This window comes from Corylus avellana, chromosome ca7, assembly GCF_901000735.1.
Source record: "Corylus avellana chromosome ca7, CavTom2PMs-1.0".
Classification (NCBI taxonomy): domain Eukaryota; kingdom Viridiplantae; phylum Streptophyta; class Magnoliopsida; order Fagales; family Betulaceae; genus Corylus; species Corylus avellana.
In genome coordinates this window covers 27,749,711-27,763,781 of record NC_081547.1, presented here as the reverse complement: position 1 = coordinate 27,763,781, position 14,071 = coordinate 27,749,711, and the positions used below count along the sequence as shown (strand labels likewise).

At 38.8% G+C, this 14,071-nt stretch overlaps 1 protein-coding gene and 1 pseudogene across 1 annotated transcript; both read left to right on the top strand.

Moving 5' to 3' along the window:
- Positions 1 to 836: 836 nt before the first annotated feature.
- LOC132187411 (L-type lectin-domain containing receptor kinase S.4-like) lies at positions 837 to 3,031 on the top strand (annotated as a pseudogene).
- A 6,918-nt stretch (positions 3,032 to 9,949) lies between these two features.
- On the top strand, positions 9,950 to 12,119 carry LOC132186574 (L-type lectin-domain containing receptor kinase S.4-like). Its single transcript, XM_059600556.1, has one exon. It carries the CDS (start codon positions 10,010 to 10,012, stop codon positions 12,038 to 12,040), a length of 2,031 nt encoding a protein of 676 aa, XP_059456539.1. The 5' UTR covers positions 9,950 to 10,009; the 3' UTR covers positions 12,041 to 12,119.
- The last annotated feature ends 1,952 nt before the right edge of the window (positions 12,120 to 14,071 follow it).

Here is a 14,071-nt window from a genome sequence, read left to right as displayed (position 1 = left end):
GGCTCCCTTGAAAATTGCTACTACATTTAGTTTTTTTTTTTTTTTTTGCTCGTCTAATTAAATATCCATTTTGCATTTGTATTTTTTTTTTTTTTGGTAATCCAATGTAGGGTTTTTTACAAAACTAATTAGTCATTTTAAATAAAAGTAACATTTAACTCTTTCATTATGAATGCTCTAAGAGTTTGTTGAGCTACAGTACTCAACAATGTATAATTTTATTAATGAAACAAATCATTTCATCATCTCTTCTCTAATTAAAAATCATTTAAATTTCTTTTTCCTTTCTCATAGAACTACATAAAAATTAAAAAATAATAAATTTTAAATAAAATATTAAAAATTGATAATTAAAATACTGAGCCGGATGTAGGTACTTTAAAAAAGTTGATAAGTAAAGTAGAAAAAAGTGATTTTTTGCTAAATTTAACTAAGTTTTTATTGAGGCGGATGCGAATGCTTAAGCCACTTTTGTTAAATTACCTTACCAAAATAATAAAAATAATAATAATAATAATAATTTGAATGGAGCTCCTAGGAGTGTTCTAAGTAATCTAAAATTTTAAAAAATTAGAAGAAAACATGATGGCTTGGGAGTTAGGATGTACTTCCGTGGCTTCCGTCCCTCGTTGTAGGAATTGGATCATCATCTTAAATTTCGCCCCTAAAAAGTGACGTGTCGTATTATTAAAAATTACTTAAAAAATCACATTTTATTAAAAAAATATGAGTTTTTTTTTTGTTACATGGTAACAAAATGTAAATATCACTTTTTTTCCAAGTGATAAAAGTTGTAGGAGGAAATTGATGTCCGCTTACCGGCAATATTAAAATGATTGAATCCCCTGAGTTTTCACAACCTCACAGAGCTGAACACCTTTTTCGCTCTCATGGCAGAAACACTCACCTCTCTCTGTGTTTTCCTTCTACTCCTATATCCTGTAAAGCCTCAAGACGACGCTAGGCCCTTGTTGGACGAGTTCGGCGGCGGGTTCAGTGCTGCTGGCAACAATATGAGCTTAGACGGCGTTGCAGGGGTTGACAACAATGGCGTACTTCGGGTAACAGACTTCTCGGCCATGACACTGGGCCACGGGTTTTATTCACACCCAATCCAATTCAAGAACTCCAGCGGCGAAGTCATGTCCTTCTCCACCTCCTTCGCTTTCGCAATAATCCCACAGCCTGGGATACAAGGCGGCGACGGCATGGCTTTCGCAATCTCTCCCGTAAAAGGGATTCCTGGGGGTGATTCAGGCTCTTATCTTGGCCTCTTCAAACGCCACCAACAATGGGAACTCCTCCAACCACATATTAGCGGTCGAATTCGATACTTACAAGAACGTTCAGTACGGTGAACCCGATGGCAACCATGTTGCTATCGACATCAATAGCATCTCATCCATTAAATCTACTCCGGTCATGCAATTTAAGGGTAATGATACGACCGGTACCCCCCTTAATTTGACGAGTGGTCAGGTAATTCAGGCATGGATCGATTATTATTCGCCAACAAATCAATTAGATATCAGGCTTTCCACCGACTCTGCTAAACCCAGTTCTGTACTTTTGTCCTCTAAAGTTAACCTTTCAGAAATTCTTAACGAATCCATGTACGTCGGGTTTTCTGCTGCTACTGGTTTAGCAGCGAGCTCGCATTGTATACTGGGTTGGAGCTTCAACGTGAATGGAGACGCTAAATCCCTCGATTTATCTCAACTTCCTAAGCTCCAGCTCCCCACTACTGCCACTGGGACCAAAAAGAATCGTAGAGGCCTAATTGTTGGCGTCTCTGTTTCATGTGCTCTGGCTGTGATTTTGCTTACTGCTTTGTCGTTTTACATCGTCAGGAGGAAAAAGATGGCTGATGTGGTTGAGGAGTGGGAGCATAATATTGGTCCACATAGATTTCCTTACGAGGAACTGAAGAAAGCAACAAAAGGTTTCAAAGAGAAAGAGCTAATTGGATCTGGTGGATTCGGTCGAGTTTACAGAGGAATTCTGCCAAACTCAGACACCCAAGTTGCTGTCAAGCGTATTTCCCAACATTCAAAACAAGGTTTGCAAGCGTTTATATCGGAGGTTTCTACTATTGGGCGTCTTCGTCATAGAAATTTGGTTCAATTATTGGGTTGGTGCCGTCGGGAAGCTGATCTACTACTTGTGTATGAATTCTTGCCTAATGGAAGTTTGGACAATCACCTGTTTGATGAGCCCAAATCAGTCCTGAGCTGGGAACAAAGGTTCAACATTATCAAAGGATTGGCTTCAGGGCTTCTATACTTACACGAGGAGTGGGAAAAAGCTATAGTTCACAGAGACATCAAGGCCGGAAATGTTTTGCTGGATTCTGAGTTTAATCCAAGGCTGAGCGATTTCGGTCTTGCGAAGCTATACGAGCACGGCTCTAATCCAAGCACCACCAGGGTGATGGGGACGCTGGGGTATATGGCACCTGAGCTGACGCGCACTAGAAAGCCGACGACCAGGTCGGATGTGTTTGCCTTCGGCGCTTTGTTGCTGGAAGTGGTATGCGGTAGAAGACCTATTACTCCTACAGCATCGTCTGACTCTGAGGAGCTGATGCTGCTGGTGGACTGTGTTTGGGAGAAGTGGGCGGTAGGAGCAGTGCTTGATGTTGTAGACCCGAGGATGGAGGGGAAGTTTGATGAGGATGAGGCGGTTTTGGTGCTCAAACTGGGCTTGATTTGTTCAAATGATGAAGCCGAGGCACGCCCGACGATGAGGATGGTGGTGAGGTATTTGGAGGGCGAGCTGGCGCTGCAGGAGGAGGTGGCGGTGCCAAATAAGAGAAAAGGTGGTGGTCGTGGTACTGTTGAGATTGAGGACTATACGCAATCCATGCCGACTACGTCGTCCGTGTATGACGTTTATGGTAGGTAGGCTCTATATATTATTCTCTTCCTTTTCCTTTCCTTGTAATGTTTTGTTTTGACAATCCTTTCTAAGATTTCTTTTTTTATGTTTTAATATAACATAAGGGTGTAATAAGTTTTTAACTTTCTGTGAATGTTTTATGAGAGAAATTGTTTCTTGATATTTTGACTTCGATAAAAAAGTTATCAAACAAATCCTCAAACTTTCAAATCTTGTGAGGCTCAAAATGCCTCTAGTGACCGACCAACTTCAATGGGAATCTAAACTCCCGTTTTGAATCAAATATAGTGAGCTCTTTAAATTTAGTCTTTCTTTTAAAATATGAAAAAATTCACAAAAAAATAATTAAAAAAAATATTTAACTAAAGTAAAAAATATATAAATATTTAGATATTTGATTCATTTTAAAAGTGACTCTCCAAATTAAAAAGTGTAAATGTTTTTCTTCAAAATTTACCCTAATGCACTTAGGAATGCCACACAATGAGTACTAGGCCATGTGTGTTTTATTCGCATCTCAAATATCTTAATATGGGGAGAGAAATTTGAAATAGTAATCTTCGCTTCATTAGGCGTGGTCTCAGCCGATTGAATTACCTCTTGGAGACTATTTCTTTAGAGGATGGAATATAATTTTAAATAAAATATACTTCACCATTTAATTAAGAGTTTTATGATAGTTTGGCCACCTCTTCTAACGGAAACACCCAGTCTTAGAATATGATCCTCTTCATTTCAAATGAACTGGATAATATTCAGCTAATTATAATAGAGTGATATTTGATTTTTCACTTTTGAGGAGACAAAAATATTCTCACTATAATTAACTGAATGTTATTTAATTTATTTAAAATGAAGAAGATCCTAATTCTCCGGTCTTGGGGTGCATATTGCAAATAGGTGCCATAATGACTAATTTTAATTGGCCTTTCCTAAAAGTTGTCTCTCTTTCTTTTTACCGCATCCCTTCCCTGAATTGAAACACTACTCGATTCATCTCACCTGAAATATAGCCTTTCACACTAGGTGAAAAACCTTGCAACTTAGCCAACTTTTATTGAGCTTCTCTCTCACACACAGAGTGGTGGAGCCACTTGAGGCTTTAAGGTGATACGGTACCCCCAAAGCTTTTAAAAAAAATTAAAAAAAAAAAATTAAAAATTGCTGTTTTTCTACCCAAATTCCACACGGCACTCCAAAAAAAAAAAAAAAAAATTCTCTCCTACTTACACAAGTTATCACTCGGCACTCTCAAAAAAATTTTAGCAGCACCTCTAACATGATTGAGATACAAGTTGGAGGAAGAAAAAGATGATGATGCATGAAAAATAGTGCTCATTAAGCGTAGTTGGGTGGGCATGACATGTGCCCCGAAAAATGCTTTTTAAATTGGTCATATATGCCTGATTCTGATATTCATAGCAAAATTTATGTTTGATTTACTGCTCAATATACAATATTATTCCAATTATGCTGGATTCTCCCAATATTTGTCATTCTTACGTTGATCTTTAAAACCTAAGTTGCCACTGTCCTTTGCCAATTGCTCGTCTTCCTCCGTCGAACCTCACCCCCCCCCCCCCCCCCCCTAATTCCCTGTCTCCAACACGAAATTTCTCCTTATCACCCACTTGCCTCAAAAAGAAAGTTGGTGGTAGTATTTGATATTATCAGGTCAATTTAAGTAGTTTTCATATGGTTTCTGTTGGAGAGAAAATCGGCTCCTCGCCAAAAGCGAGGTGAGATGTCACCACTAGTGGGTCGCTCATCTAGCCAACGTCGCCTAAAGCAAGCACACCATGAGGGGCCCACTGTGTACGTCCCATTCATTGTACAATCCTGCCATTCACCATAACCACCACGTATAGACCTGACCCAAGCACATCTCCCCAGCATGAAGAATATAGGCCACACCTCTCCACCAACCAGAGTGGGCCCACGACGAGGCCAGGTCATACCGATCCAGTCACAAGAACATTCATTCAAAAAGGGATGACCAACCTGACAAACGCATGTCGCTGCACCACCAAATAAAAGATATTGACCATCCTTTGTAAGATATGACACTGTGTACACGTATGCAAAACGTCCAACCATCAGACATATGCATGTATATATATATGGCATACACCATTAATAAAAAGAGAATAATTCATGAAACATAGCTCTCCTACTGACTGAGCTCCCACTTCTCCTTCTCCACCTCCTGTTCAAACATTAATCTAAGTGAAGATAACTCTTCAACGCACCACACCATCTCAACCCAACTCAAGTTCTTCAGGGTGACCGAAAATTGTGCTAATAGTTTGGCACGGTCTGTGGGAAAGACACGCAAAGTGCTGTAGTTATTTTCCACCGAAATATGTATGTTTGTTACCGGAGACCATACCCGTGTCGGTGGATGTTCCACACCACCGTCATTGGCACAACCCGAAACCACCAACTCTTTCACTTTGATAACACCCTCGAACACAGTCATTACCCAAACCAGACCTCTCGGTACAACCATGCGTAGTGATGACGCCGGAGCCTCTAAAGCCAACAACCTCCAAGTGACCTACCTTACTTCTCAGTTGGAGCTAGAACGAGGGCGAGTCCGTGATCTCATGTGGCAGGACGAAGAGCTATCGCGTCAAGCCCCACTCTAGAGAACCCCCTTCGGAGCAGCGGGGCAACGGAGAGCAAGATCAAGAGGACGATGACCACCGCGAGTATGATGGAGCCATACTGGAAGCATGCTACAGGCAGGGTGAGCACAACAGCTTTGAGTCAACCCTCAGAGGAGAATATTATGGCGGTTTCACCTATGGAGACTAGTGCGGGTACACTTACGGAGTTCGAGAATACTTTGGTTACCAGAATAACTATGGCCACTAGGACTACGGTCATTACCACTCCTATGGTGAACCAAAGAATCTATTCTATAAAAGCAGCCAATACCAAGTTGAAAGCGCTTACGACCACTACGGCAGGGGATATTTGGAGTACACAGAGCCATACGAACCAGCTAACCACAACATGCAGTACACCCCTGACTATGGCGAAGGGATGATGTACGAGCACGGAGACTACGACATGTACAACCCACCAAAGGAGGAAACCAAAGTTGTAGAAGGAATTCATGGGCAACATAGGCGGGATGTGGACAGGAAGGCACAAGCTCGCAACAAGCAGCCCGAGCCCTCGATGCGTTAGGAAGATTGGCGAACCATGTATAGCGAGTTAAAAGATGAATGTAGGCTATGGCTCGCCAGATGAAGGGAAAGCAAACCGCGATAGAAGATGTGCTGGAAAGCACAAACCTGCCCTTTACGCAGTTAATGCTGAGTCATCCGTTACTAACCAAGTTTAAAGTCCCAACCTTAGCTCCTTATTATGGAACCGTTGATCACATGGAACATCTCGAGTTGTTTCGAGCTCATGTCACCCTCTGAGAGATACCAGACGAGATCGCTTGCAGGGCTTCCCCTCTAACTTTGACAGGATCCGCTCGCGAGTGGTTTGCCAACCTTCCCCCGAACTCCATAGACAATTTCACGGACCTCGCCAGGCATTTCTTAACCCAATTCATGTCCACACACAGGTGGAAGATGCATGTTGTCTACCTGATGATAGTGCAGCAGAAAGACTCAGAGTCCTTGAAAGACTACATTGAGAGTTTTCAGAAGGAAAGGCTTGGGGTCGCAACGGCACCAGGGAACCTGGTACTCATGGCCCTCTTGAATGGGATCCATCCCCAAAGCCCTCTAGCCATGGAAGTGGCACGCAAACCACTGGCGGACCTCCAGAAGTTCATGGAGAAGGCGGTTGAGTTTATCAACAAAGAAGAAACCATACTGGCCCTGACGGTGCCTAGAAGAACCACTGTAGGGATCCCTAAGAGGGACGTCCCCAAAATTAACCTATCACCGAAGAAGGGACTATTCGGCAAGAGAGGTAAGAAGGGAAAGCAGGTCACCCCACGAGAACTCAATCTCACCACGCTAAATGCCAGCCTGGTTGAAGTTCTACGTGAGGTCATGGCAATCCTAGAGGCGAGGCAACCTCAGCCTATGCGAGCCCTGCAAATAAGCGAAACTTGAACAGATATTGTGACTATCATCGGGACCACGATCACGACACTGAAGATTGCATTTCATTAAAAATAAAGATAGAAAGGCTCGTCAGGAATGGTAAACTAGCCAAGTTTGTGGCGGACCAGGGGCGGGCGCCCCCTTATGCAGGTGGATCTCGCTGGCAGGAAGATAGGAGGCCCCGACCATGGGCTTGTGGCCACGACAATAGGAACTAGAGGTTTAAAGGCGGCCAGGAAGGCGAACATCCTACCAGAGAGCAGGACATAGTCCGCAGCCCGCGCAGGAATGTAGGTAGAGGACTTTAGACCTAGGTATCAGTCAAAACGGTCTGGTTAGGCCTTTTATTGGTTATTAACCGAAAATAATCGGTTAATCGGTCACTTAACCGATTACCGGCCGATAAGGTGTTTTAACTGAAATTATCGGTCAAAATGGTTAAATGGTTCGGCTAAACCGGTTAACCGTGGGCCAAAATTACTATTTATTAATTGGGCCAAAAATTATTTATTACGAGAGCGCAAATACTTTTTGTTGCGCTAAAAGCCTAAAATAGCTTATTAAAAATTAGTTATTTTTTGGCTCAAATACTTTTTGTAAGGCTAAAATAGCTTATTAAAAATTAGTTGTTTTTGTGACCCAAAATATTTGTTTTTTGGGCTAAAATAGCTCATTGAAGCTTTTTTATACTAATTCACAACTGTTTTTATATATTATAAAGTACATTTTTTCAAAGCAAATGGACTAATTAACAAAACAAAAGGAATGCTAATTAGACATTTAGACTAACAAAACCAATTAATGAAAAATGCTTTCACCAAAGGCAAAAAAATTCCATCCAATGCCACCATTAAAGGAGCAACCACAAACACAAGCACCTGGCAATCTCAATGCATCAAATTAACAAAACTCAAAAACAAAATGAAGCATACCCGAACCCAAATTAAAATAAAATCTATCGAACAATTTGGATAAACCTAAATTAAAATGAAATCCATCCAACAATATGGATAAACACCAACATGTTTATACAATAATTTTCACGAGCCATCTCAAACATGGATAATGGATTATCTTCAATTCCTTAAATTTACTTCCTTCAATAATCTAACAAATCAAAACATAAACATAATTAATCGCTATTAGAGATTAATATTAAAGAGTAAGAAAAAAATATCAAGTAAGAAAAAGAAAAAAAAAAAAAAAAGATGTGAAAAAGTTTTCCAAATACTTTAAACAAACCATCACCATGCAAAGTTCATCCATCAAGCCTTAATCCGAGTCAAATGTGAGGGAATTAGACCGAATTTCTACCATAATAAAATTTTTAAAGGATTAGTAAAAATAATTAGAACAATGAACAAATTAACAGAAGTAACTGAAATGAACAAATATTACTCGACTCAAGAAATGAAGAAAATTTAAAAACTGCCAATGTTTGAAGCTTTGGACATGAAAAATAATCCAATTTAACTCACACCCATAACAAAATAAAAAATAAAAAAATAAAAAAAATCTACAGTACACACATGGAAAAACCAACCCTCATGAGAAAACAAACTGAAATCGTTTGCTTTTAGGGCCTAGAAAGTATGATACAAAACACTAAAAACACCCCTCTCACTCTCTTCTTGTTGCAAGGCCTCCTCTTTATAGAGGCTCAAAGTCGGTTTACTTCTCCAAATCGAAGTTGGAGTACTGCACATCGGCTAAAACAAAGTCCAAATCAGACTTGGACTAGAAATTCACCTAGGTTGAAAAAGTGAATTTCAACACCAACTTGGAGAGGTGAACACACGTGAGAGAAAAAATCAACCAAGTTCTAAGTTACTTCCTTTTTTAAAGGCCAATGCCAAACATAAAATTAATTTTTTTTTTTTAAAAAAAAAAAAGTTTCTTTGCATTCAATTCTCCAAATGTGCACTCACCAAAAAAAAAAAAAAAAAAATCTCAAATTGTGTCCAAACCCACTTAGTACGGATAGACAGAAGGAGACGTTGCCTGGCAAGCTTGCCACCCATGTTGATGTGGCTTTTACGTCCTTATCCAAACGTAATCATCCCTTAAGCTTCTCCTCCAACCACGTGTCTTCTTGTATCCTTCTAAAGGTTATCTTTAATTATTATTATTATTATTATTTTAAAAAAAATTATAGCCATTCAAATATTATTCTATAATGAAGAAGATCTTTATATCATTTTCCAATAATTGATCTTTATTTTGTTGAAGCAACGTGTAAATGCCCGGAACAAATTAAAGGAAGCAACATGGAAATAGTTTTTCTTGGGAAGCTGCGTTGCAGTTTTCACATTGAAAAACTGTGGGCATGTTTTTTAGGAAATTTATGTTATGTCTCAAACATGTCTGGTTAGAGCATTAACAGCAAATACCTTATATAGCGCATTTACTTTCTAATGTTTTAATTTTTTTTTTTTAAAAAAAAAAACATAAAAACACACCCACATATTTAACTTAGATTGAGATCTTCTAATTACTCAAAATTGGAAAATTTTATATTATAAAATTATGGCACTTTATTTTAAATTTAATGGTCTATAAAATATCAACTACTTTTGTATAAACGAAACATTAAATTTTGATTTTAATTTAGATTTTGTTTTACCGAGGTTTAAATGATTTTATAAACCATTAGATTTAAAATGAAGGGCCGTAATTTCATAACATGAGAATTTTTAATTTTGAGTAATTGAACGGGACCTCAATCCATTTAACTTACACCAAGAGATAGTTACAATGTTTCTCAATGCATTGAAAAATACTGTAACTACTCAATGCTTTATTAAATTATAAATAAATTATTTTCATTCTTTTTTTTTTACTCATTTCTATGAAAACAGTATAATGATAAAAAAAAAATATAAAAAAAATAAAAAACTATTGTGAATTGTTTTTTTTTTTTTTTATAAGGAATAAATAGAAAAATGGTTGAGAACTATTGTTAGTGCAGCCCACCATATTCAAATGATTGAATCCCGAGTTTTCACAACCTCACAGAGCTGAACTCCTTTTTCGCTCTCATGGCAGAAAAACTCACCTATCTCTGCTTTTTTCTTCTACTCTTATATCGTGTAAAGCCTCAAGACGATGCTAGGCCCTTGTTAGACGAGTTCAGCGGCGGGTTCAGTGCCGCAGGCAACAACATGAGCTTAGACGGCGTTGCAGGGGTTGACAACAATGGCGTACTTCGGGTAACAGACTTCTCGGCCAATTCACTCGGCCACGGGTTTTATTCAAACCCAATCCAATTCAAGAACTCCAGCGGCGAAGTCATGTCCTTCTCCACCTCATTCGCTTTCGCTATAATCCCGCAGCCTGGGATACAAGGCGGCGACGGTATGGCTTTCGCAATATCTCCCGTGAAAGGGATTCCTGGGGGTGATTCAGGCTCTTATATTGGCCTCTTCAACGCCACCAACAATGGGAACTCCTCGAACCACATATTAGCGGTCGAATTCGACACTTTCAATAACGTTCAGTACGGTGAACCCGATGGCAACCATATTGCAATCGACATCAATAGCATCTCATCGACCAAATCTACTCCGGTCATGCAATTTAAGGGTAATGATACGAACGGTATCCCCCTTAATTTGACGAGTGGTCAGGTAATTCAGGCATGGATCGATTATAATTCGCCAACAAATCAATTAGATATCAGGCTTTCGACGGACTCTGCTAAACCCACTTCTGTACTTTTGTCCTCTAAAGTGAACCTCTCAGAAATTCTTAATGAATCCATGTACATCGGGTTTTCTGCTGCTACCGGTTTAGCAGCGAGCTCGCATTGTATCCTGGGTTGGAGCTTCAACGTGAATGGAGACGCTAAATCTCTCAATTTAGCTCAACTTCCTAAGCTCCAGCTCCCCACTACTGCCAGTACTGGGACCAAAAAGAATCGTAGAGGCCTAATTGTTGGCGTCTCTGTTTCATGTGCTTTGGCTGTGATTTTGCTTACTGCTTCGTCGTTTTACGTCGTCAGGAGGAAAAAGATGGCTGATGTGGTTGAGGACTGGGAGCATGATATTGTTCCACATAGACTTCCTTACGAGGAGCTGAATAAAGCAACAAGGGGTTTCAAAGAGAAAGAGCTAATTGGATCTGGTGGATTCGGTCGAGTTTACAAAGGAATTCTGCCAAACTCAGGCACCCAAGTTGCTGTCAAGCGTATTTCCCAACATTCAAAACAAGGTTTGCAAGAATTCGTGTCGGAGGTTGCTAGTATTGGCCGTCTTCGTCATAGAAATTTGGTTCAATTGGTGGGCTGGTGTCGTCGGCAAAGTGATCTACTACTTGTGTATGATTTCATGCCGAATGGAAGCTTGGACAAGTACCTATTTGATGAGCAGCCTAAGACAATCCTGAGCTGGGAGCAAAGGTTCAGGATCATCAAAGGTGTGGCTTCTGGGCTTTTATATTTACACGAGGAGTGGGAACAAGTTGTAGTTCACAGAGACATCAAGGCCGGAAATGTGTTATTGGATTCTGAGTTTAATGCAAGGCTGAGCGATTTCGGTCTTGCGAAGCTATACGAGCACGGCTCCAATCCAAGCACCACCAGGGTGGTGGGGACGCTGGGGTATATGGCACCTGAGCTCACTCGCACAAGCAAGCCGACGACCAGGTCGGACGTCTTTGCCTTCGGCGCTTTGTTGCTGGAAGTGGTATGCGGTAGAAGACCCATTAATCCTACAGCATCGTCTGAGGAGCTGATTCTGCTGGTGGACTGTGTTTGGGAGAATTGGACGGTAGGAGCAGTGCTTGATGTAGTAGACCCAAGGATGGAGGGAAAGTTTGATGAGGATGAGGCTCTTTTGGTCCTCAAACTGGGCTTGATTTGTTCAAATTATGAGGCCGAGGCACGCCCGACGATGAGGCTGGTGGTGAGGTATTTGGAGGGCGAGCTGGCGCTGCAGGAGGAGGTGGTGGTTCCCAATAAGAGAAAAGGTGATGGTGTTGGTCTTACTGTAGAGTTTGAGGACTATTCGCAGTCCATTCCGACTACGTCGTCCGTGTATGACGTTTATGGTAGGTCGGCCGTAGGCCGATAGTTGAAAGCTCCACCCTTTTTATCTTTATTTAAAAAACTGTTCTTTAAACTCAATAACTCTCACTTTTCTATTTCGAATCTCTAATTTTTTTTAATATCACCCTCCTATTAAGTATTTTCAATAAATCTTAACGGACGACAAAAAAACATAACGGATGTGTCAAAATTATCAAAATATCCATTGATGACAAAAAAAACCTAGTGGATGTGTGTCAAAATTATCAAAATACTTATTTTTGTTTTTGAAAAAAAAAATTGTAAAGATCCGGCATTGGTTATGATGCAAAATTTGCAAAAATATTTACGCCTGAATCTCTTCAATTTTTTATTTGACCTTTTTATAATTAAAAAAAAAATGAGTATTTTGAGAATTTTAATGGGGAAAAAAAAACACTTAATTGTTGAGTGATATTACAAAAAAGTAGAAGTTTGATTACTAAATTGATTATTTTTTAACTTGAAAAGACAATTGTAAAAGTGATGAAAGTTCATATAAAGTTAAGTGAAGTGTTCCCTCCTCCCCCTTATATATATTATTCTATTCCTTTTCCTTCCTTGTAATGTTTTGTTTTGATAATCCTTTCTAAGGAATTTTTTTTTTTTAAAAATGTTTTGATGTAACATAAGGGTGTAATAAGTTTTTAACTTTTTATGAATGTTTTATGAGAGAAATTGTTTCTTAATATTTTGACTTTTTCGAATAGAAGGAAAAAGTAATAAAGTTATCAAACAAACCATCAAAATTTCAAATCTTGTGAGGCTCAAAATGCCTCTAGTGGCGATGGGAATCTAAATTCCCATTTTAAATCAAATATAGTGAGCTCTCTAAATTTTGTTTTTTCTCTAAAACTATGAAAAAAACCTCACAAAGAAATAATTAAAAATATATATTTAACTAAAGTAGAGATAAATGTAAGGAGTTTAATATTTGATTTATTTTAAAAGTGTATTTTCAAAATTTTTTTAAAAAAAAAGAAAAAAAAAATGAACTTTTTTCTTTAAATTTAACTTTTATTTGAAGAGCTTACTAATACTCTTAAGAATGCCACACAATGAGCACTAGGACACGCGTGTTTTATTACATCTCATTCGATTCAAAACAAAATTAAAAAAGCTTAGAAAAAGAACTCAACAAATGGCGAAGCATTATTCTTTTTTTTTTTTTTTTTTTTTTTATATGTCCGCACAAGAAAAGGTTGAAGAGATTCAAATTAGTGACCTTCACTTCATGAGGTGTGGTCCTCAACCAATTCTCTTTCTATTGGTTGTTCGCTTTGTTATTATGAGGACAATGAATTTCTCTGAATGATCGATTATATATCTTTCTTTTTTTTAATTCATAATTGAGTGCTTACTATTTTTGGGCTTCTGATGTTAATTTTCAATGCAGTTAGTTTTTGGTACATGTATAAACTTTTGGATCATCTCTCATTGAATTTGGAACAGCTGGAACAAATACAACCAATACTGGTGAAGCTGCTATATATGGTTGCCACCAACTTTATACATGCAAAGGATCACCACTCTCAAGAGGCTCCGATCCTACAAAATCAACATCCGCCATTGGATCATTCTATTCCCTAGCAAAATCTCAAGTATTCTCAATAAAACCTTCAAGTCTTCAACAAAGCCTTACCATGGTTCATATTATGCGTTAAGAGCTACTGCAATTGATGCCGATGGACAATTTTAACTCAATATTTCAACAGTAATTAAGTTTATTATTTTCTATCGGTTTAAGTTTGATGCAAATATATACTTTATTTATACAGCTAAGCGCAAAAGAATGGGATAAACCTAAGCACGACTATCAAACAAGATTGGTCAAGGTTGCGGTCAAGGGATTCTAAAGTCTTCTCGTTCAAATCAGCTTCAAATAAGACTACGATTGAAACATTCATAAAGTTTACTTTGAATGTCTTGAAAACTTCAATAGAACTACTTTTAATCGTGATTGTAATCAAGACGCTCTGTGTTTATGTATAAATCTTGATGCACAATTCCGTTCAAATGAGAGTTATTTTCATTCCAA